Below are 24,700 nucleotides of genomic sequence, written 5' to 3' on the forward strand. Positions count from 1 at the left end.
GTCGGCAAAGAATCTATCTGCAATGCAGGAGACCCGGGTTCAATCCCTGGGTCGGGAAGATCCCCTGGAGAAGGGAGTGGCAACCCACTGCAGTATCCTTACCTGGAGAATCCCATGGACAGAGGATCCTGGCGGGCTACGGTCCACGGGGTCAGAAAGACTCAGACAAGGCTGAGGGACTCACGCTGTCACTTTCGTTTTATGTGTACCTTTGAGCATTAAGGAATATATTGCATTTGTTAAAATCATTTGCATGTCCCACCAATATTTTTTAGTCCCATAAATTCTTGCCAGCACGGTTAATGGATAGTGGTTCTCTTTGGTTGTTCATAATGGGAAAATCAGCAATGGCAAGGTATTGGAAGGTCAGATTTCTCACTTTAACTTCTTATTTTTAGCAGTAAACTAATTAATTTTGTCATGTTGCATAACCAGAATGTCATTAACCAAAGTCATATTTCACATGTTTTGTGTGTTTATAACACACAGATGATGTTAATTACTTATTGAATTTAACAACTTCTATCAAAGATAACCTTCACTTTGTGAGTTACCATCTGTTTTGGACCAAAGAATAGGTCCAAATACTAAATACTAAGGCTTTTTTTTTTTTTCCTGAACAGCTTGTAATAGGAGCTGTTTATATATTAATTGCCTGATTGAATTATTATGGATTTTAATGTTTTAATTTTCAAGCAATGTGGGGCTTATTGTGGTGACATCTGCTCATATTTTGATGGTTTATGGTATTTAGCAGTCTCATCAGAAGGCTATTCTGGGTTTGCAGCGCAGGCCTGAAAATAGTCATTTGCTTTCTGCGTCAGGTTACTCTCAGGAGTATTGTCCTATTTCATCTCTACTGCAAAATTTATTTCATAATGAAACGCATTTTTATTTTATAAGAAAAGTCCGTATTCCCTTGTCCCTGCTTCAGTCTAATGCCCTTAAATGTCTATTCAAACAACTGTAGAGTTTTGTTTAAATCTTATTTTCCTTCAGTGGTAGATTTTTTTTTTTCAGTTGTTCTGGTTATTACTTTCATCTTACAGATCCTTATGATGTTTTAAAAATGTGCTGTAATGAAACTTAACAGCCTATGAACCTGCTTATAGAATCTTTTTAATCTCCTTTCTTTGAACAGTGTAACTATAAACATACCTCAGTGGGAATAATTTCCTTGAATTTCCTTAAAAACGTTTCAAGAGGTTCTGATTAATTCCCTAATAAGAAACAGCTTCATTCATAGCCCCGCTTCTGAATTTGAATTACATTAAACCTGGCACCTTTTTATATCACTTACGACTATTGAGCAAGAATTTACAGAAAATGGCAGTCATTTAATTTCCTTAGTTTTTGAGCGTGTGGATAGGTTAAACCCTGTAGGAGCCTGGATTCACTCACAACCAAAGACATTTTGTAAGGAAGAAGGTACATATCCTTAAATATATGCTGGCTGACTGCTTTGTATTTATATTGACTGAAAAATTAAAAACGAGTTTCTGGTCTGAAGGATTATCTTGTGAGATATACCCCTGGATTCTTCAGAAATCTGTGCAAATACAGAAGAGCTCTGAAATGGAAATGTAGGAGAACAGTAGCAGAAGACTTGAGACCTAGTAGTCAGTGCTTCCTTTTGCTTTATTTTAGGAAGCCAAAAGAAGGGGGGAAAGAAAAGATTCTAATGTTTCCCTGTTCGCATGAGCACATAAATGAGTGAATATCTGCACACAGACATGCATGGCGTGATTATTGTAACATTGGCCCAAGCACTGTTTATAAACTTTCTGTGAAGCATCTTTCTTCTCTTTAGGGCATGTGCAGTTTAATTTATTGAATGTATATGGTACACTCCATAAAACAAAGATATTTCAAGTGGGCGTTCATTATCATTGAATGATGCAAGAACACTTGTCTGAGCTAAAATCTGTTTTATTTACTTTGAGACGTTTGCCTTGTAATTCTCTGCATGTACCATAATGTTGATGGCTGGTTTTAATTACTTCCTTTTCCACATTGCAAATAAAACTGCATAGTTTGTGTTGAAGTTGAAGACAGAGGGTATGAAGCAGTAAAATGTGTTTGAGATGACAAAGGAAAAGAAGAATAGGAGAGATCAAAGGTGAACAATTCCCAAAGAATTTTCAGGTTTATTTTGTTGTTTTTTTTTCTGTTTTTCAATCTCCTTGTTTCTCACCAGGCAGGTCCCAGCAGACACTTGGCGGTTCCTATGATCGGGTGCTGGGGAGGCCACTGGTTCAGAGACCTACACATGAAGTCACCCTAAAGGTACACCCCTGCCTTTGATCTTCGTTCTCTACCTGAAATTCCTTTCAAGCTGAACTGCATTTTGCTAAAACTGTGAACACCTTCTGTTTTAAAATGATCTCTTTAGAAGGAGTCTGAAGTCTGTCTTCTTGCTGAAGTTCAAAGTAATTGTTTAATCGCTAAGTCATGTCTGACTCTTTGCGACCCCGTGGACCGTGGCCCACCAGGCTCCTCTGTCCATGGGATTCTCCAGGCACGAATACTGGAATGGGTTGCCATTTCCTTCTCCATGAAGGTAATAGACAAAGCGTTATTAAATAATGATGTGCTACTTAGTTGATTCTTTAAGATGAATTGGGCTTTTTTGCCTTCTAAGAATTTTGGAAAATTCTTAGAGATGGAACTACCAGATCACCTTACCTGCCTCCTGAGAAATCTGTATGCAGGTCAAGAAGCAGACAGTTAGAACTGGACATGGAACAACAGACTGGTTCCAAACTGGAAAAGGAGTACGTCAAGGCTGTATATTGTCACCCTGCTTATTTAGCTTATATGCAGAGTACATTTTGAGGAATGCTGGGCTGGATGAAGCACAAGCTGGAATCAAGAAATTTCCAGGAGAAATATCAATAACCTTAGATACGCAGATGACACCACCCTTATGGCAGAAAGTGAAGAAGAACTAAAGAGCCTCTTGTTGAAAGTGAAAGAAGAGAGTGAAAAAGTTGGCTTAAAACTCAGCATTCAGAAAACTAAGATCATGTCATCTGGTCCCATCACTTCATGGCAAATAGATGGGGAAACAATGGAAACAGTGAGAGACTTTATTTTCTTGGGCTCCAAAATCACTGCAGATGGTCACTGTAGCCATGAAATTAAAAGATGCTTGCTCCTTGGGAGAAAAGCTATGACCAACCTAGACAGCATATTAAAAAGCAGGGACATTATTTTGCCAACAAAGATCCGTCTAGTCAAAGCTATGGTGTTTGCAGTAGTCATGTATGGATGTGAGAGTTGGACCATAAAGAAAGCTGAGCACCCAAAAATTGATGCTTTTGAACTGTGATGTTGGAGAAGCCTCTTGAGAGTACCTTGGGCTGCAAGGAGATCATACCAGTCCATCCTAAAGGAGATCAGTCTTGAATATTCATTGGAAGGACTGATGCTGAAGCTGAAACTACAGTCCTTTGGCCACCTGATGCTAAGAGCTAACTGATTTGAAAAGACCCTGGTGCTGGGAAAGATTGAAGGGAGGAGGAGAAGGGGACGACAGAGGATGAGATGATTGGATGGCATCACCGACTCGACGGACATGAGTTTGAGCAACCTCCAGGGAACAGGGAAGATAGGCGTGCTGCAGTCCATGGGGTCGCAAAGAGTCGGACACGACTGAACTGAAGATGAAGCTGAATACTGAACCAGCTATTTTAAACTTTTCTGGGTCTTACCAGGAGCAGATGACACCTTCTGAAATCAACCCCTCTCGTCAGCATTATGAATTAAAATTAAGCTGCAAAATTGATTATAATTGAGGGCATGAGTCTGTGTCTTATCTGGCTCCTGTATCTTAATTCTTTGGTTTATTTAGTTTCTTAATATGATTTGTGTCTATCTGCAAATGGATTTCCTACTTAACCTTGAAAGTTGTTAGAAAAACATGTGGCTTACTATCGATAGATCTAGGATGATAAGGTATATACCCAGAGGAGCAAACCAATCATAGATGCACAGACGTCAAGAATGGAAACCCAGGGAGTTCTTTGGTGGGTCCAGTGGTTAGGACTCTGCCCTTTTCCAATACAGGAGGCGTGGGTTCCATCCCTGATCAGGGAACTATGATCCCGAAAGCCTTGTGGCCAAAGAAGAAAAAAAAAAAAACGAAAAACCAGAGTTGAAGCCCACGTCTCAACCCTAAAGCTGATGGTTCCCCTCCACCCTCTGTCAAAAAGAAGCACTGTTAATATTTTAGAAGATGGGATTTTAGGGTTTGATTTTATCCTTTACGTTTTATGTTTTCTGGTTCTTTAATTGTTTTAATGAGAAAAAAAAAACGGATAGAAGTTTTGTAATTTTAAAAACATATAAAAGATGGAAATTTGCAGAAGATTTTTTTTTTGCTGTACTGTTTTAAAAAGAACCAATCAGAGCTAAAATGATAGGCCCAAATTTAACCACAGGGACAACAATCTGATGAGGTATTTTTGTTTAAGGCCAAACATGTAGCAAGGTAAATATGTACTGTTGGCCCTTGACTAAGGTCATTTGCACCGGTTTGAACTGCACCGGTCCACTTATACATGGATTTTTGTTTTTTCAGCAAATACCTTCTGCTTTATATAGTCTATGAGTGAATCCACAGATGAGGAACTAAGGATATGGAGGGCCCACTGTAGTTATAAGTGGATTTTCAGCTGTGTGGGATTTTCACCCCAAACTCCATGTTGCTCAAGGGCCAGCTATATTAGAATTTCAATATTTTACTTAAATATCTGGAAGGGGTAGTTTGATTTTTTTTTTTTTTAATGAAAAATTAGAAAAGGTTAATTGAGTCTGTGTCATCGGATATTCAGGTTGTAGCATGAGGCTTTTAAATGGCCCAAGAGTATTCCATTTGTATGGATGTACCACTGTGTCGTATTTATCCATTCATCAGCTGATGGACATTTGAGTTGTGTTTGCTTTTGTTGAGTTGTTCAGAAGAGCGCTGCTGTGAACATTCATGTACAAGTTTTATCTGGATGTGTACCCTCATTTCCTCTTGGGTCTGTACCTGAGAGGAGAGTTGCTCCGTCCTATGGTAACTCTGTTTAACATTTGGAAGAATCATCCCAACTTTTCCAAAGTGGCTGCTCCATCAGTCAGTATTTTTAGCATGCAGTGAAGTCATATTTTAAATGTCAGAGGGAAGAGGGGAGAGAGAAGGCCTTCTGCTCATCAGTGTCTTGATTGAGTCTGAACTCAGTATTCAGGGAACACGTAAGCTTTGAGGGAATTGAACTGAGCACACACGTTGACTTCCTGCTGTGAGTTGGGCATTGGTGTTGAGCTTCATAGATGACTCTGGAAATTTGTGTAGCCTCTGATGATTCCGTGTGCGATTTTGACGTGCGGATGTTCATTTGAGAGTATGCTGGGGAGTGGCATTGCTGCTCACATACCACAATTTCCATGGCGGCTCCATGACCATGAGCTTGGGAGTCATCTGTAAATCACAGCCCTTTCTCTCTGCACTGGATGCTGTGCGTCAGAAAGTGAGGGCTCACATCTCTTCCTGTTGTTCAGTCACCAAGTTGTGTCTGACTCTTTACGACCCCATGGACCGCAGCACACCAGGCTCCCCTGTCCTTCACCATCTCCCGGAGCTTGCTCACACTCATGTCCATCGAGTCGGTGATGGCATCCAACCATCTCATCCTCTGTCGTCCCTTCTCCTCCTGCCTTCAATCTTTCCCAGCATCAGGGTCTTTCCCAATGAGTCAGTTCTTCGCATCAGGTGGCCAAAGGATTGGAGTTTCAGCTTCAGCATCAGTCCTTCCGATGAATATTCAGGACTGATTTCCTTTAGGATGGACTGGTTGGATCTCCTTGCAGTCCAAGGGACTCTCAAGAGTCTTCTCCAGCCCCCCAATTTGAACGCATCGGTTCTTCGGTGCTCAGCCTTCTTGTTGGTCCGACTCTCCAGTTTGTCAGGACTACTGGAAAAACCGTAGCTTTGACCAGACGACCCTTTGTCTGTTCCTGCTTGACTTAACCTAGTTTCAGCAGGTCTCTCCTTGGAATGGGATGGACACACAGCAGATGATGGTTGTGGTGTCTTTTTCGCTCTTCTTTGCAGAGTGACCGGTGGGTTATCCCCGCGGAGCGTCCACATTCTTGGGGCATCACCCTTCAGGTTCCCAGACAGGAAGATTTCCGGTTAGAAATCGACAAGGCGGGTGTGCGCTAATGTAGCCAGGGGAGAATCGTTGGGAGAGCAAGGTTGGCAGATGTTTTCCGTCAAGAGTCAGAGGGTAGATGTTGATAGATGATGCTTTGTGGGCCCCGGGGTCCCTGTTGCTTTCTTCTGCCTTTCTCCTGTTAGAGCTGCTACTGATCATACACAAATGAGTGAGTGTGGCTGAGTGATGGTAATACTTTGCCGACAGGCGCTGGAATTCTAATATCATCACAGTTTCACGAGTGGCAAAATAGGATTCTTTTGATGTTCCTTGCAACCATTTAGAAACAGAGACGCCGTTGATCACTCCTAAGCCTTACGGGAGGTGGTCGATGTGTGAGTGTGCCTGTGGGCTGCAGTGCGCAGCCTTGACCTCCGGAAAGACACCTATTTTATTTCTCTGTCTTCTAACGGTGACCTTTGAGTTGAAGGGCCTCTGTTTTGGAGCTCTGCGAGGTCCATGGCGAGCTTAAGATAGCGTCCACCTTATGGTTTCCCTGGTGGCTCAGATGATAAAGAATCCAACAGGCAGGAGACACAGGTTCAATCCCTGGGTCGGGAAGATCCCCCTGGAGGAGGACATGGCAACCCACTCCAGTATCCTTGCCTGGAGAATCCCCATGGACAGAGGAGCCTGGCAGGCCACAGTCCCTGGGGTCTCAAAGAGTTAGACACGATTGAAGTGAGTAACACTTTGTTACTAAGTTGTGGTTGCTTGGCCACGACCCTGCAGTTGCTCATGGACCTTAGGGAACTGCATGGCCTTCCATGAGCAGAGGGCTCTGGACGTATGTAACCCTTCTTCCCCAGGGGACGTTTGATCATGTCTGGAGACCTTTGAGGAAGATGTTTGCTCCTGACACCCAGTGGGTGGAGACCAGGGACGTTGTTCAACATCCTCCAGGGCATCAGGGAACCCATCACAGAGATCCGTGTGGTCCCGAGTGCCCACAATACCGAGACCAACGACCCCTCCCTGTCGGTATTTCTGTTTTGATCCGCACAGTCCTCTGGCTGGGAATTTCACCTGCTGAGTGTTTGATGACAAAACTTGAATGCCTTCCGCTTGCTGATTTTAAGTGTCAAAGGACACTCCTGGGATGCTTGACTTCACGATGCTTTTAGTATTTTCCTTTTACACGGTATGTTGTTGTTGTTATTGTGTGTGCATGCATGCTCACTTGCGTCCAGCTCTTGGAGACCACGTGGACTGTAGCCCACCAGGCTCCTCTGTCCAAGGGATTTCCCAGGCAAGAAGACTGGAGTGGGTCACCACACTGGTTTAAAGCTGAAGCGTCACAGTATACTTCTGTTGTCGTTGTTCGGTCACTCAGTCATGTCCGATTCTTTGAGGCCCCATGGACTGCAGCACTCCAGGTTTCCCTGTCCTCCACTATTTCCCTGAGTTTGCTCATGTCCGTTGAGTCAACGATGCCATCCAACTATCTCAGCCTCTGTCGCCCCCTTCTCCTGCCCTCAATATTTCCCTATTTTAACACCAAGGTTTTTGGGATGCATGCTGACTCAAACGGCAAAGCATCGCCTGCCTTTTTATCTACAGAGAAAGCCACAGGTTTTTTTGTTTTTGTTTTTTTCCAAAACTCTGGAGACCACATTATAGGAATCGATGACCTCACATAGGACTCCACCTACCCCAGCAAAGGAACTCATCCAGGCCAAGATAAATCTTGCATATGTGGCTGAAAGTCACAGTGTCTTGAGAGCTTTTGTAACCAGCCTGTGTACATTCTTGTGATTCGTCAGAGGGCCCCAGGGACAGAGGAGCCTGGTGGGCCGCCGTCTGTGGGATTGCACAGAGTCGGACACGACTGATGTGACTTAGCAGCGGCAGCAGCTAGTGTAGAGACTCATTCCAGCCCCTCAGTCTCAAAGATAATTAAAGTCTGTAAATTAATTTATAGACTAATCGGAAGCCTTAGCTGGCAGACCCACGTCCTCCAGCAAAGAAGGGAAAGAACATTTTTACATTGAAGCTGTCTGTATCTTCCGAGGCCCTTTGCTACAAAAGCTTGGGCACCTGAGCTTGAATTTCACTGCATGGACTGAAGACTGTAAAATGAAACTCTGTTCTTGGACTCACGTGTGTGTGTCTGTCTCTCTGCGACGCAGACCTTACTCAGCAGTGGCTTTCTGTCATCGGTATGAACTTTTTCAGGAAGGTTTCCCTCTGGACCTGCCTCCCGATCAGGCAGAGAAGTGTGGGGTGGGCAGGGTTCATGGCTCAGAGGGTTTGAGACGGGGACCTGTGGCCGCTCGGGAGAGGCACACGTGGTCTTGGCCGCACGTCTGGGTCAGGACGCCCCGTCCTATCCTGTCTGCAAGCTTCGTGCTTCTGTGCACGGGGTCGGAACGAAGCCCACCAACCAGCCACTAATGAATCCAGGCGGGCAAATAGGCACAGAAAGGCCCCTTTCTGAAGGCCTCACCCTGGGGATGCTTTTTGATTTCTGTGAAGCATGTCATTATTTTTCTAACCCGAGGAGGCTCCCTCCTCCCCGCTGCCTCAACCCTGCCAATTTCTTTCCTCCTTAGCTGGGTTGTTCTCGTACTGATTTCTGAAGACGCTGCCAGATTTTAATTACATCCTAATGAATGTGACTGCAGTTCACGTTCGTAGGAGGAAATTTGGAAAATACTGAAAAGGCACGCACACGTACACAGATTTAAGTCCAGCAAGATCCTTCCTAGCCCTGGAGAGACTGGTGTATTTTATTTTACTGTTTATATTTTAGAGGATATCTTTTATTTGTGCATGTGTGTTCGTGTGTGTGTGTGTGTGTGTGTGTGTGGTTTGTGTGGTTTAGTTGCTAAGCCATGTCCGACCGACTCTTGGCAACCCCATGGACTGTACCCCCAACCAGGGTTCTCTGTCCATGGGATTCTCCAGGCAAGAATACTGGAGTGGATTGCCATTTCTTCCTCCAGGGGATCTTCCCCACCCAGGGATCGAACCTGGGTCTCCTGCGTTGCAGGCAGATTGCTTACCCACTGAGCCACCGGGGGAGACCTTGTGCGTGTGTACAAAATGAAAGTTAGCCATTCCATTTGAAGCCTCCTTTTTTTTTTCACATGGCACTGTATCGTGGACATCATCCTAGGTCATGAAAATCCTTTTGAGGGCTTCCGTCTTGCCAGGTTACTTCATTCTCTTATGTAAATGGTGGCCCTAGTGGTTAAGAACCCACCTGTCGATGCAGGAGACGTCAGAGACGTAGTTTCAGTCCCTGGGTTGGGAAGATCCCCTGGAGGAGAACAGAGCCTCCCACTCCAGCATTCTTGGCCTGGAGAATCCCGTGGACAGAGGAGCCTGGCGGGCGAAGGTCTGTAGGGTTGCAAAGAGTCGGACACGACTGAAACAAGTTAGCACGCACGCGTGCCACTGCTGGACATGTGAACTCTGGTGAGGAAATAATAGTTCTTTGATTATGTGTATAATTTTGGACCATTTGGCTCCCAAGTAAATAAATATAACTATAAAATTAGTGAAAAATCTTACCTTTGGGGGGACTCTTTTTCTTACTATAGAATGATATGCATGCAAATACTCTTTAGTAAAATGAAGATGAGTCTATGGGGGAAGAAAAGAAGGTGAAACCACTGTTGATATTTTCTTGTTCCCTGTCCAAACTATTCTATGTATATATTCTGCAGTAACTGAAGTCCAGCTATAAACGCCATTGTGTATTGAATCGTACTCATTATTTGGACAACAAAAAAAGTTTGTGGTAGTTTTTCAGCACTTCCTTGGCGGCTTCATTTCAGTTAATGCAAGCAGAGCAGGTGTGCAACGTGATGAAACAGGCTTGCTTCCTCTCCACCTTAGTCTCCAGCCATGTGTACAAAAGGATTTATATGTAAATGTTGATGCACACGTTAAACTTCTCCTCTCATAACTGGCCACTGGGAAACACAGTTTCCATTTGAAAAGAGAGAGCAATGTTATGGGCTTCCCTGGTGGGTCAGTCAGTAAACAATCCCATCTGCAGTGCAGAAGACCCAGGTTCAATCTCTGAGTCGGGAAGATCCCCCGGAGGACGAAATGGCAACCCACTCCAGTATTCTTGCCTGGAGCATCCCATGGTCAGAGGAGCCTGGCGGGCTACAGTTCATGGGGTCGCATAGAGATGGAGGCGACTGATCGGCTAAACCACCCCCAGTGTTATGGAAAAGGGAAGCCAAGGAGGTGAGACCCTACTGCATTGCAGTCAGCAGAGAATCTGTGAAAGCGCCTTGCTGCAATGAGGTCATTTATAGCAGGTTTTCCAGCATCTCTGGCTCTACACCCTCACTCTGCATGGAATCAAGTCCCAGAGCCCTGAGCCTCGTCCAGAAAATCACTTTACGCGATGCATTCTTCCAGCATCCAGGCCAGCAGACTCATAGCAGAGACAAGACCTCAGACCGACTTTTTCTTCCATCCCTGGAGAACCACGGAAGGGGCTGCACGAAAGGATGTTCAGAGACCGCGTCCTAACGGCACGGATTGCTAAGAGAGAAACTTCTGCCACGAATGATATCACGCTGAGCACCACGCTCCCCGCCCCGGAGTCACTGTGTGCTTGTTCCATCACTGTTTCCGAAGCAGGCTCCCCGCCCGTGGGCAGGGAAACTCACTCGCCCTTTCTGTCTTCATCTCGCAGAGCCGGCGTTCAAGTGGCTCCGTGGTCATCAAATCCTTGAAGGTCATCAGAGAGCGGTTCAGATTTTGTTGTTTGGGGAGCGGTCCTGTCCCTTCCCGGAGCATGAGAGCATGTTAAATACTGTACACGCAATAAGAGCCAAACTGTTAGACAACATTTCCCACTCTCTGTTTTTTAAGAAAACTTCATCTATTTTTTTTACTTTTTATTTGGTATTGGGGTGCAACTGATTAACAGCACTGCTATAGTTTCTGGTGGAAGGCAGAGGGACCCAGCCGTACATTATATGTTTCCCTTTTCCCCCAAACTCCCCTCCCATCCAGGCTGCCACGTGACATTGAGCAGAGTTCCCCGTGCTGTCCAGCAGGTCCTTGCTGGTTCTCCGTGTTAAATACAGCAGTGTGTCCATGTCCATCCCAGACTCCCTGACTATCCGTTCCCGCATCCTTCCCCCTGGGAACCATAAGGTTATTACAGAGTATTGAGCAGGGTTCCCTGTGCTGTCCAGCAGGTCCTTGCTGGTTCTCCATTTTAAGTATAACATCATAGACACGACTTCTCTTGCAACTGAATTTTGAACTGTTTTGTGACCGTGGTTATTAAGAGTTTTTTGCCACCTGGAAATTAAGTTATTAAAAAAAGAAAAATACCGTAAATAATCTTCCCTTCAGCTTCCTGATGGATTTCAGCCCCCAGTGGTTATTTATGTTGGAATACTCATGTTAAGCAGGAAGACTCCAGATATGTCATCAGCTCACACAGATTTTTTTTCTTCTTCTGAAACCAGAACAGTGAGGGAATGTGTGATTTTTACCTTGCAGTGAAGATGGTCATTTCCTTTCTGCACAGTCACAACTGCAAAGACCACAGATGTACCTAATGGGAGGTGCCTCCAATGAAAACTCTGGAGAAGGGAATGGCAACCCACTCCGGTATTCTTGCCTGGGAAATCCCATGGACAGAGAATCCTGGCGGGCCACAGTCCATGGGGGTCACAAAGAGTCGGGCATGACGGAGCACTCAAAACTGGGTCAGGCAAGAAAACAAACAGCATGTCACTAATGAAGAACCCATTTTTGTTGTTGTCTTTGGAGGTGTGTTCCTTGGGTAGGGGGGAGGTGGTCTCTCTGCTTTGATGATGCTTGCGGCGGGGTCGGGGGGATGCGGAGTAGGATTAAGAGCCCTTTAGAGCCCTCCTGCGTCTCTCCGGGGCTCGGGGCCCTGGTCTGGAAGTGTGTGTAGAAGCACATCATCCTCACCACCTTCCCGGCGGGGAGCAGTGGGTCTTAGCATCCGCAGTTTGGCAGAGGTGGAAAACTGAGTCCTCTGGTCCACAGCTCCATAGGGATGAAGGTGCATTAGCATCAGGCCTCCTGGCTCAGCCTCAAGCTCCCCCCCCACCACACCCCGAGTCCCATGTTCTCTGTTTTCCTCGGCTCCCTCAGGACATGATTCCCCTTACCTCCAGCCGATCAATCAGTCCTTGGAGATCTGAACCATTGCCCTGGCGTTCCCCTAACTTCATTGCAGCCAGCAGAAGCGTTTCCCTGGAGGAGGGCGTGCCTGGAGAATCCCAGGGACGGAGGAGCCTGGCGGGGCTACACATAGTCCATGGGGGTCGCAGAGAGTCAGACACAACTGAAGCGACTTAGCACGCACAAGCATTCTGAGCTCCGAAAGAATCCTGCTTGGCCGACTACACAGGCCGACACCTGCCGCCTTACCGTCCACGGGGCAGGCGCAGAGGGCGAGCTTCCTGCCCCTGGGTCCCGGGGAGCGCTCGGTCCATCCTTGAAGATGCCGTGGTCTCGGCCAGTCTGCCGCAGAATTTAACACTGTCGGTTTGCTCTGTGTCCGTGGGGCGGCTTGCTGACTCCCCGCCTCTTAATAGAGGTCACGTCGTCGTGTCGATGACACAGCGCCTCGGTGATGTGTGTCTTGGGGCCACGTGCACCCTGTCGGTTTGGTGACCGTGAGGTTCGGCAAGGAACTTCGATGCGTGGGAGGTTGCTGTGAGTCTTCTCTGCTGCAGACGCACAGGTGTGACCGGGGCCACGTGGTCCCCCCAGCTGGCGGTGTTGGCAGGACCGCGGGGGTACCCCCGGTAATCTCCCTCATCTGTCCAGGGAAGGGCCAGCAGGTGCAACCAGCCACCGTCTGTCCTGGGGTTCGGGATCTTGAGTGAATCAAGTTGCAGTGTTTGTGCTCATTTTCTGGTGCCCCTGGTTTTGTCTCTCTTAATGTGGTTTATAGACGAGTCCCTGCCAGCGTTATAAAATGCATCAACTCATATTTGGGGGGAAACTTTTCACCTGTATGTTTATATGTTTATGTAATTATAAAAGCTTTATGTCACCAGGAAATACAGGGGAAATTTTTCACCTGTATGTGTATATGTTTAGAGAATTAATTATAAAACCTTTATGTCACCAGAACATACGACAGGAATCGGGCATTAGTTACCTCCTGAGTATTACATATGTCAACTGTTTTCCTAAAGAAACACGGACGAGGAGGAACATGTAGGCAGTGTCTGAAACGTCTCTCCGCTTTCTCCTCTCTCCTTTTCCGACAGAGGGTGGTGGCTGCTGCTTCGTAAAGACCTCATCGCCGCCAGGTGAGGCTAAGATGAGCATTACCAGTGACGAGGTGAACTTCCTGGTGTACCGATATCTCCAGGAGTCAGGTAAGAAGCCAGCTTCCTGCCCGGAGCGGGGGAAAAAAAACGCCTTCTTCCAACGCGCCATGTGCAGGGGCCAGCAAACGCGGGCTATAGAGAAGAGAGAGCTCAGGATGCTCTTATTCAGAGGACCGAAGGGCCTGGGCCCGTGCTGCTCCTGGGGCGGGATGAGGGAACGTGCTCTCGTTTCTGCTGACATTTCTGTTCACTTGAATGAATGAATGAATGAAGATCAAGTGAAGGGAAAGTGAAAGTCGCTCAGTCGTGTCCGACTCTTTGCGACCCCGTGGATTATCCAGCCCGTGGGATTCTCCAGGCCAGAATACTGGAGTGGGTAGCCTTTCCCTTCTCCAGGGAAATCTTCCCAACCCAGGGATCAAACCCAGGTCTCTTAAATGGCAGGTAGATTCTTTACTGTCTAAGCCACCAAGGAAGTACCTCTAATAAAGTGAAGTCAAGTGTTAGTCACTCAGTCCTGTCTGAGTCTTCGTAACCCAAAGACCTATAGCCGAGCAGACTCTTCTGTCCATGGGATTCTCCAGGCAAAAATACTGGAGTGGGTGGCCTTTCCCTTCTCCGGGGGGATCTTCCCCACCCAGGGATAAAACCCAGGTCTCCCGCACTGCAGACAGATTGTTTACCAGCTGAGCCACAGGGGAAGCCCATTAAGATCAAGAGCAGTTGTGATAGATGTGGTGAGGGGCGGGGAGGATTTGGTGTTCTGGGTCCCCACGCTCGGGAGGGCATTTGTGGTCTGCTGTATACATATGGTGCATCTATATGGGGCTGGGGCCATTGGTGTTCTTGGCCCCGACCATAGGGGAGCGTATTTATGGGCTGGTGTATGCGTATGGTGTATATTCATGGGGAGGTGGAGTGATTGGGTGTTCTCAGCCCCCATCATACGGTAGGCATCTGTGGGCTGATATATAAATACGGTGTGCGTGTGTGTGGGAGTGGGGTGATTGGTGTTCTTGGCACCCATCATAGGGACGGTATTTATGGGCTGGTGTATACATGTGGGCTTTCCCAGTGGCTCAGCTGGTGAAGAATCTGCCTGCAATGCAGGAGACCTGGGTGGGGAAGAGCCCCTGGAGAAGGGAAAGGCTACCCACTCCAGTGTTCTGGCCTGGAGAATTCCATGGACTGTATAGTCCATGGGGTTGCAAAGAGTTGGGCACGACTGAGTGACTTTCACTTCACATACATATGGTGTATAGATGTGGAGGTGGGGTGATTTCATGTTCTCGGCCCCCAGCATAGGTGGGCATTTGTGGGCGGCTGTATGTGTATGGTATATATATTATAGGGTGGGGTGATAGGGTGTCCTCTGCCCCCACCATAGGGAGGGTGTTTATGGGCTGGTGTATACATGTGGTGTATATACATGGGGGCTGGGGTGATTTGAGTGTTCTCAGCCCCCACCACAGGAAAGGCACCTGTGGGCTGGTGCATGCATATGGGGACTGCCCTGGTAGCTCAGCTGGTAAAGAATCCGCCTGCAGTGCAGGGGACCCGAGTTCAATTCCTGGGTCAGGAAGACCTCCTGGAGGAGGTCATGGCAACCCACCCCAGGATTCTTGCCTGGAGGATCCCGTGGACAGAAGAGCGTGGCGGGTTGCAAAGCATTGGACAGGACTGAGTGACTAAGCACCCAAGCAAACATATAAATGTGGTGTGTATCTATCTGTCTATATATAGATAGATATATACACACACAGAGAGAGAAAGAGAGATAGGTGGGGTGTTTGCTATTCTTGGTGCCCAGCATAGGGAGGATATTTATGGGCTGGTGGGTACATATGATGTATATATATGAAGGTGGGGTGATTTTATGTTCTCAGCCCCCATCATAGGAAGGGCTTTTGTGGTCTGGAATGTATGTATGGTGTATATATATACATATATATGTATATGTAGAGAGAGGGTAGAGTGATTGGTGTTCTTGGCCCCCACCATAGAGAGGGTATTTGTGGGCTGGTGTATCCATATGGTGTATATATATGGGGCTGGGGTGATTGGGTGTTCTCAGCCCCCACCATAGGGAGGGCATTTGTGGGCTGGTGTATCCATATGGTGTATGTATATGGGGCTGGGGTGATTGGGTGTTCTCAGCCCCCACCATAGGGAGGGCATTTGTGGGCTGGTGTATCCATATGGTGTATATATACAGAGGGTGGGGTGATTGTGTTTTCCCAGCCCCCACCATAGAGAGGGTATTTATGGGCTGGTGTATACATGTGGTGTATGTATATGGGGCTGGGGTGATTGGGTGTTCTCAGCCCCCACCATAGGGAGGGCATTTGTGGGCTGGTGTATCCATATGGTGTATATATATGGGGCTGGGGTGATTGGGTGTTCTCAGTCCCCACCATAGAGAGGGCATTTGTGGGCTGGTGTATCCATATGGTGTATATATATGGGGCTGGGGTGATTGGGTGTTCTCAGCCCCCACCATAGGGAGGGCATTTGTGGGCTGGTGTATCCATATGGTGTATGTATATGGGGCTGGGGTGATTGGGTGTTCTCAGCCCCCACCATAGGGAGGGCATTTGTGGGCTGGTGTATCCATATGGTGTATATATACAGAGGGTGGGGTGATTGTGTTTTCCCAGCCCCCACCATAGAGAGGGTATTTATGGGCTGGTGTATACATGTGGTGTATGTATATGGGGCTGGGGTGATTGGGTGTTCTCAGCCCCCACCATAGGGAGGGCATTTGTGGGCTGGTGTATACATATGGTGTATATATATGGAGGGTGGGGTGATTGTGTTTTCCCAGCCTCTACCACAGGGAGGGCATTTGTGGGCTGGTGTATACATATGGTGTATGTACATGGGGAGTGGGGTGACGGTGTTTTCTCAGCCCCCACCATAGGGAGGGCATGTGTGGGCTGCTATATAAATACGGTGTGTGTATATATGGGGGTGGGGTGGTTGGCATCCTTGGTCCCGACCACAGAGAGAGCGTTTGTAGGCTGGTTACAGATCTGTGTACATAGTTGGCGTGGGGTAACTTGGTGGGGTGGCTTGAACAGAAATGCACCGTCCCAGCACCGTGGAGGACAGCCGTCCGAAGCAGGGTGCCAGCTGGCTTGCTTTCTTCCCACGATTGTCTGCCGCACGGGGGTCTGCCTCAGCCTGTCTGCCAGCTTCGGTTGGACTGATTTCTCCTTTTCGTGCAGACGCGGTCATATTGGATTAGGGGCTCACGGTATTCCAGCACCACCTCGTCTTAACGAAGGACATCTGCAGGGACCCTCTTCCAGACGCCGTCACATTCTGAGCCGTTACCATGGGGTGGGACTACCAACCTATGCAGTTGCAGGGGGACACAGTTTGAGCTATAACAGTCGGTTCTGCGCATATTGAAGCTTTATTCACTTTGCGTCACGTTTTACGTAATCTGCAAATTGATTATTCAAGAAAGAAGCCAGTTCTCACATCCCACTTCCACAGAGCCACGTGCTATCATTGAGGGTGATCCAAGTGTGAGTCCCTGGGTCCAGACTTTCAGAATCAGCCCAGAAGGGTGAGATGGGCCAGTCTCGCAGGCGACCCAAATGGTTTGATTCTGATCCTCGAGCAAAAAAGACGAAATAGGTGGGGCATGCCACATGTTATAAATAAACCTCTCCCCACACAAGCCTAAGGTCCCTGTTTCTGCTGTCAACCCTAGCCAGCATTATTCAGGAAAAGTACACCTTCTTTCTACATATACATTTGACCATTTGGATTAGCTCTTGCTAGATGTTTTGTATAAAAAAAATGGTGAGCAGAACAAAACAGGTACCACCTCATCCCTCGTCAATCAGAGAGGTCATGCCCACGGCTCTGGTAACTTAAACTCGGAAATTAGCCAGGAAGTCTCCCACCTGGCATCCAAGTGTCCTCCCAGCACTGATCTCAGATTCCCAGAGATGTTTGCAGGTGAAAATTCCACGTACCAAACTCTGCCTCCCCGAAGACTTCCAGCACTGAATTCAGATTTCCTTCCCTCTGGAAACACCTGCACAAAAATAGCCTGAAAAAGTGCGGTCCAAATGTGTAAACAGTCTTAAGGTGAAATTGCTGTCCCTCTGTTTGTGAACATGAGGGTAAATAGAGACTTGTGAAAGAAAACTTTTGTGTAACCCAGAGAAAGGTTTTTCCTGGTGGGCAGTCCCTAGGGCCCCCGCCTGGGGGCAAGAGCGTTGCTGGCTTCTTAGAATAAACAAAGAAATGTCTATCCTTACCCCAGAAAAGCGAGACTTCCTTTTTTAGGATTTGTTTACATTTGTCTCTCATTTGTTGAGAAACTTTCTGTTACCAGGCAACTCAGAAGGGAGCCTTGGGAGACGCAATGTATAGAATTCCATCAGTGCCGATTGTGTGCAACATCTGCTAAGCTGCCGTCGTAATTTGTCAGAGCCTCGAGTGGAATCCCATAGATCGAGTGAGGAGTTAAGAGACGTCTGTGTGTGCCCCTGATGACTTTGTATGTCCAGGAACTGCCTCTGGTACCCCCACGAGGACATACTCCAAAGAAGAAACGCCTAATGTTGTAAGCGTTCGCTGTGGGCTTGTTTAACATTTCTCTCCAATCCTCACGCTTTGGTTAGGTGGTGGTTTAGTTGCTCAGTCGTGTCCGACGTTTTGCAGCCCCATGGGCTGTAGCCCACCAGGCTCCTCTGTGCATCAGATTTCCTGGGCAAGAATACTGGAGTGGGGAGCCGGTCCCTTCTCCAGGGGATCTTCCAGACCCAGGGATCGAACCCAGGCCTCCTGCATTGCAGGCGGATTCTTTACTGACTGAGCCACCAGGGAACTTATTGACCAGCCATCAAGTGCAAAGAGCATGTTCTTGGCCTCATAATGTCTCCTTTCTAGCTGAAAGGAAGGAAGGAAGGGGAAGGAAATGGAAGGAAGGGGGAGGAAGGGGAAGGAAGAAGAGGGAATGAAGGAAGGAAGAGGAAGGAAGGGGGATGAAGGGGAAGGAAGTTTTTCACCCGATGTGAAAAACTGAATCATTGGAAAAGACCCTGATGCTGGGAAAGATTGAAGGCGGGAGGAGAAGGGGATGACAGAGGATGAGATAGTTGGATGGCATCACCGACTTGATGGCCATGAGTTTGAGCAAACTCGGGGAGTTGGTGATGGACAGGGAGGCCTGGTGTGCTGCAGTCCACGGGGTCACAGAGTCGGACACGACTGAGCGACTCAACTGAACTTGATGTGCTTAATCCCTAAGTCATGTCCGACTCTTTGCGACCCCATGGACTGTAGCCCGCCAGGCTCCTCTGTCCATGGGACGTCCCAGGCAAGAATACTGGAGTGCATTGCCATGCCCTTCTCCAGGGGATCTTCCCCACCCAGGGATCGAACTCACATCCTCTGAGTCTCCTCCATGGACAGTCAGGTTCGTTACCATTGCCCCACCTGGGAAGGCAGAAGCTAAAACTCCCCGTGCATTGATTTGCATGGGTATTCGTGCAAATTCACCCAGGGTATTCATGGCTTGGGGGCAGTATTTCCCCTACCTCTAGCGTTGTGATGTCTGCACACCGTGAAACAGACAGAGCCCTTAATCAAAACCGCTCGACCACTGTGGTGGTAGCTTTGACCACACACAAAAATCACAAGTGAGAAATTGAGTTTCCCTAATGTTTTGTCAGGTGTTAACCAGGGTGGGTGTCCCCAGTGGCTGTCATTTGAAACACTTTAGACAATGAAAGTAGCCTTTTGTGATGGCAGATGGCAGAAATTCATTTTGCATATATCAGAAATCAACACGATGGTGAATTTCTCTGCTTACTGTGGGGATTTTAAAACGTTCGAGCCTGGCGTGCTGCAGTCCATGAGTGTCTCAAAGAGTCTCGGGTACGACTTACATCCTGAACAACAACAGAAAGACCTTCGAGGGACTTCCCTGGTGGTCCAGTGGTTAAGACTTCACCTTCCAATGCAGGGGTTGTGGGTTCAATCCCTGGTTGGGAAGCTAAGATGCCGTCTGCCTCAAAGCCAAAAGCCAGAACATAGAACAGAGCAACATGATGACAAATTGAATAAAGACTAGCAAATTAAATAAACACCTGTGAATAAGTTTGAAAATTCCCTACACAGCGAAATAGACTTCCTGCTTTGTCATGATTCGTGGTCAAGAGGCTAATCTGTTATGCATATCTGTTGCCTCCGTTAGCACAGCCATACCTGCCCTCTTCTTGCGAGGAGAGCCAATGGTTTTCAAACATAAGCATCTATATACTGCACAGGTGCTATTTTCTGTTGTTGTTCAGTCGCTCAGTCGTATCTGACTCTTTGCGACCCCACGGACTGCAGCATGCCAGGCCTCCCTGTCCATTGCTGACTCCCAGAGTTTGCTCAAACTCATGTCCATTGAGTCGGTGATGCCATCCAGCTATCTCATCCTCTTTCGTCCCCTTCTCATCCTGCCTTCAATCTTTCCCAGCATCAACGTCTTTTCCAATGAGTCTGCTTTTCGCGTCAAGTGATCAAAGCATTGGCGCTTCAGCTTGAGTCCTTCCCGTGAGTATTCAGGGTTGATTTCCTTTAGGATGGACTGGTTTGGAGCCCATCTCTGCACTCACGTGACTGGCCAGGTAGAATCAGGCATGTTTCCTTTGGTTTGCATAATACGCTCATGGCTCTGTGTTATATATTATCCTTGTGAATAAATGTTACGTAACTAGACTCGTGAGGTTTCCAGTGGAAGGTAGATGGCATTTTTTCATTCATTTCGTGGAGCTTCTGTTAGGAGAAGGGTAACAGATTTCCTGACCACGTAGCACACGCATATCCCCTGTCTTGCTGCACCCCCCCCGCCCCAACTCACGTCAGAATTAGAGTAAGATTTAGGTGGCATTTTCTCTCCACAGCCGAGTTCCAGAACAGAGCCGAAGAATGGTTCTGTTCTGAACTCACAGAGGTATGACTCTGCAGAAATATTCCTGAGCAGTGTAAAAATTATGCATATTGGTGGTCCAGGGATTACAAATCTCCCTGCCCGTACAGGTGACACAGGTTTGATCCCTGGCCTGGGAAGATCTCACATGTTGTAATTCACTGAATAAGTGCTTCCCAGGTGGGTCAGTAGTTATAAAAAAAAAAAAAATCTGCCTGCCAATGTAGGAGACCTGGGTTCACTCTCTGGGTCAGGAAGATCCGCTGGAGAAGGAAAGGCAGCCCACTGCAGTATTCTTCCATGGAGAATACCACGGACAGAGGAGCCTGGTAGGCTACCATCCACAGGGTCACAAAGAGTCAGATACGACTGAGTGGCTTTCACATAGACTCTATGTACCTAGGTGATGCTCACACACGGATCAGAAATGAGGAAAGCTGAAGGTTTGCACTCAGCTGAATGTCACTCCCTGGTTTTGATACTGTCCTACGACGAGAGAAGATGTCACCGTTGAAGGTGACTGGGTGGGATGACTCCACTGTTTTCGCAGCTTCTTTTGAGTTCATGATAATCTTGAAATTGCTAAAATAAAAAAAGACCAGCAATCGTAACTTTGCGCTTCCATGGTCTGCAGAGCTTTGCCTATTACTGAGACCGAGAAGGTGGTCAGTAATACAAATGCGGCTGAGACATTTTTTTATTAGATTTTGCAGGTTGTTAGCCATGGCGCGGTTCTGATGGAGCGTCTTTTGTGTAATGGATTCGAGTGGTACCGTGTTAGCTTAGAAGCGGATAGCCACACAGCCATTCTGGGGCTTTTGGAAACAGAAAAATCATAGAGTCATCTGAAGGTGAACAGCGGTTATTGTATATCTCAGAGCTTCCTTGGTAATTCAGCAGACTCAAGTGTGCATCATAGGCCAGGCTCACCTGGCCGGCTCCTCCTGGGACATTGTCATGAGCAGCTGTTCTGCATTTCATTGACACCGTAGGCGCTGGACTGGCTGTATCATTAGCAGAAGGATAAAAGGACTATTCAGGGGCTTGCCCTGGTGGTGTCGTGGATAGGAATCTGCCCTCCAGTGTAGGGGACCTGGGTTCGATCCCTGGTCCGGAAAGATTCCACGTGCTTGGGAGCCACTAAGCCCGTGAGCCTAAACGACTGAGCCCACGTGCCCCTAGAACTCGTAATCTTGCAACAAAAGAAGCCACTGCAATGAGGATCTTGGACCCTGCGACTCGAGAGTAGCCGCTGTTGGCCGCAGCCCCAAAGACCCATCTCAGCCGAAAATCAGTAAATATTTCAATAGTGTTCTTCCGTGTGCTTCCGCACTCCTTGTCCTCTGTCTTGCCAGGTTTTCAATATCCCCTTCATGGCCTTTACCTTGCAGGTTTCTCCTAGGTGGGCAGAGTTGAAGGTCTTAATCTCTTGGAGTGATGGTTTTGCACTGTGGTGTTGGAGAAGACTCTTGAGAGGCCCTTGGAACTGCCAGGAGATCCAACCCGTCCATCCTAAAGGAAATCAGTCCTGAATGTTCATTGGAAGGACTTGATGCTGAAGCTGAAGCTCCAGTCCTTTGGCTACCTGATGCGAAGAGCTGACTCATTTGAAAAGACCCTGATGCTGGGAAAGATGGAAGGCGGGAGGAGAAGGGGACGACAGAGGATGAGATGGTTGGATGGCATCACTGACGCAATGGACATGAGTTTGAGTAAACTCCGGGAGCTGCTGATGGACAGGGAGGCCTGGCGTGCTGCAGTCCATGGGGTCGCAGAGTCGGACACGACTGAGCGACTGAACTGAATCTCTTGGAGGGACTCTGAATGGTCAGAACAGCATACATTATCTAAAGATGCTCAACCTTTCCTAGAGGCCAGGCTTCCTGAAACTCAGCACTGTTGACCTATGGGCTGGGCAACTATCCTGTCTTGTAGGTTCTTAAGATCGCATCCCTGGTCTCCACCCACTGGGTGACAGGAACACCCTGCCCCCCCTCGCCCTCCATGCTGACAACCAAAGATGTCTCTGAGTTTTGCCACATGTCCCCCGGAGGGCAGAACCACCGCTAGTTGAGAACCACTGATAACACATCCTTCAGTTGTGGGATGTGTTTCTTCAGTTAGTTTTTATTGCAAAGTGGAGTTGTCACGAGATTGTCGTTTCTTCTCTCTTTTTCATCTTCTTGGGTTGCATTTTGATTTTTTCTGCAGCACACAAGTGAACTCTTAACAGTGGTCCTAGCGGTCCCTGTTTTTATTAAATTTTTCCAGAGTAGTTTTCCCCTCGAGGAAGGGGGGCGGGGACCTCTGCCAGTACTGTTCTGTAGCAGATAATAAAGTAAGTGGGAGTAGCTGTCTTCAATCTGGGTTTTGTTTTTCTTTGGGTTTTGGGTTTTTTTTTTTTTTTTTTTTTTCTTGGACTCCAGTGAGGAGATTAGATAACCAGGAAAAGGGTGTTACCCTTAACATTTGTGAATAATTGCGTCTCCAGAAATGATTCAGCAGCATTGCCCTCTAATTCCAGCAGCTGACAGATCACCCCGTAGGCTCCACTGTGTTTCCTGGGAGCTTGGACTGCCTTCTTATGCTAGACGCGTTCCCCGCCCCGGATTCAGGAAGGCATTTTAATGCTTCAGCTATCTTAATTTAAACCCAGGTTCAGGGCTCATTGTTCAGCTGAGTTGCTAAAAATATTTCTCTGACTGCGGTGGCATTTTTACATTGCTAATGTTGTCCCTGTTTAGAAAGAGAATCTTTATGAGACGATCAAGGCAAGCACTTCTGTGAGGCAGGGGTAGCCTTTGCTTTAGAAAGCGTACAGGAAAATATTCATTTCATCAGATTATAAGGAAGGAATACCAGAATGGGTTGTCTGCATGAGTAATTTTAAAAGTAATTTAAAAGCAGCTGAGGGAAATCCCTGCTGGTCCAGTGGCTAGGACTTGGCGCTTTCACTGCTGGGACCCAGTTGGTTCGATCCCCAGTTGGGAATCTACAATCCTGCAAGCAGCGAGGAAGGAAAGGGAGGGAGGGAGCCAGGAATTAAGTCAGGTGGAACAGAAATATCTCATGGTTTCCAGTTCTTTGGTGATGTGTCCCTGTCTCCTAGACAACCCTCAAGCTCTATGATTTGCTAGAAGGATTCACAGAATTTGGGCTTCCCTGGTAGCTCAGTTGCTAAAGAATCCGGGAAGATCCATTGGAGAAGGGATAGGTTACCCACTCCAGTATTCTTGGGCTTACGCTGTGGCTCAGCTGGTAAACAGAATCCGCCTGCAGTGCAGAAGACCTGGGTTCGATCCCTGGGTTGGTAAGATCCCCGGAGAAGGGATAGGCTACCCACTCCAGGATATCTGCCTGGAAAATTCCACGGTATAGTCCATGGGGTCGCCAAGCATCAGATAGGACTGAGCGACTTTCACAGAATTTAGTAACCGTTACACTTGCAGTGGATTACAGCAAAAAGATACGGATTATAACCTACTGCATGGTGACTGTACTTCATAGTGGTATATTGGGTACTTGAAGGTTGCTGAGGTTGCTGAGATCGTGGAAATGTTCTCAGTGAAGTAAATAAAGGTTAATCACGGGAGGTGCTGCATATGTGAGCTGACCTTGTTGTGTGATTCTTCCACAGTGTATATCCATGTATCAGATCATCACAGCATATACCCCAAACTTCCACTTTGTTACACGTCACTTACTTCTCAAGAAAAGTCAATCGAAAAGATCAACAAGTTAATCAAAGTTGGATGCTGTGTCTCCATTTTCGTTACATTCCTCTTAATCGTATACAATTGGGTGTATATTTTGTTTGTTCAGCCGTCTTGTTTACACAGAATCCAATAGAGCCCTTTGTTTTGAATTGATAGCTTCAGTTTTTCTCCATTGGGATGTAATCTGTACGTGCATGCCAAGTCACTTCAAGTGACTCTTGGCGACTCTGGCGACCCTATGGACAGGGGAGATTCTTCAGGCAAGAATTCTCCAGGAGTGGGCTGCCCTGCCCTCCTCCAGGGGATCTACCCAACCCAGGGATCAAACCCGCATCTCTTAAGTCTCCTGCATTGGCAGGATGGTTCTTTACCCCTAGCAGCACCTGGGAAAACCACCCCCCTCCCAAATAAAAAAGAGACAGGTTACAGTCAGCTAAGGGCAAAGGTGCATGGGGTCCATCCAGTCCAGGAGAACTGGGCACAGACTTGTAGGTGTCCCCTCCTGGCTGAGCAATGTGATGACACCTGGTTCTCCCAGCA

At 47.4% G+C, this 24,700-nt stretch overlaps 1 protein-coding gene across 2 annotated transcripts in view; it reads left to right on the top strand.

Annotated features, from left to right (window-relative positions):
- Positions 1-24,700, top strand: part of TBL1X (transducin beta like 1 X-linked) — a 238,419-nt gene that overhangs the window by 167,325 nt on the left and 46,394 nt on the right. For both annotated transcript variants that reach the window (XM_043459183.1, XM_043459184.1), the window contains 2 exons: positions 2,198-2,286; positions 13,439-13,549. In XM_043459183.1, coding sequence (XP_043315118.1) covers positions 13,492-13,549 — 58 coding nt within the window. In that variant the 5' untranslated portion in view covers positions 2,198-2,286; positions 13,439-13,491. The remainder of the gene's footprint in view (positions 1-2,197; positions 2,287-13,438; positions 13,550-24,700) is intronic.

This window comes from Cervus canadensis, chromosome X (assembly GCF_019320065.1).
Source record: "Cervus canadensis isolate Bull #8, Minnesota chromosome X, ASM1932006v1, whole genome shotgun sequence".
NCBI lineage: Eukaryota > Metazoa > Chordata > Mammalia > Artiodactyla > Cervidae > Cervus > Cervus canadensis.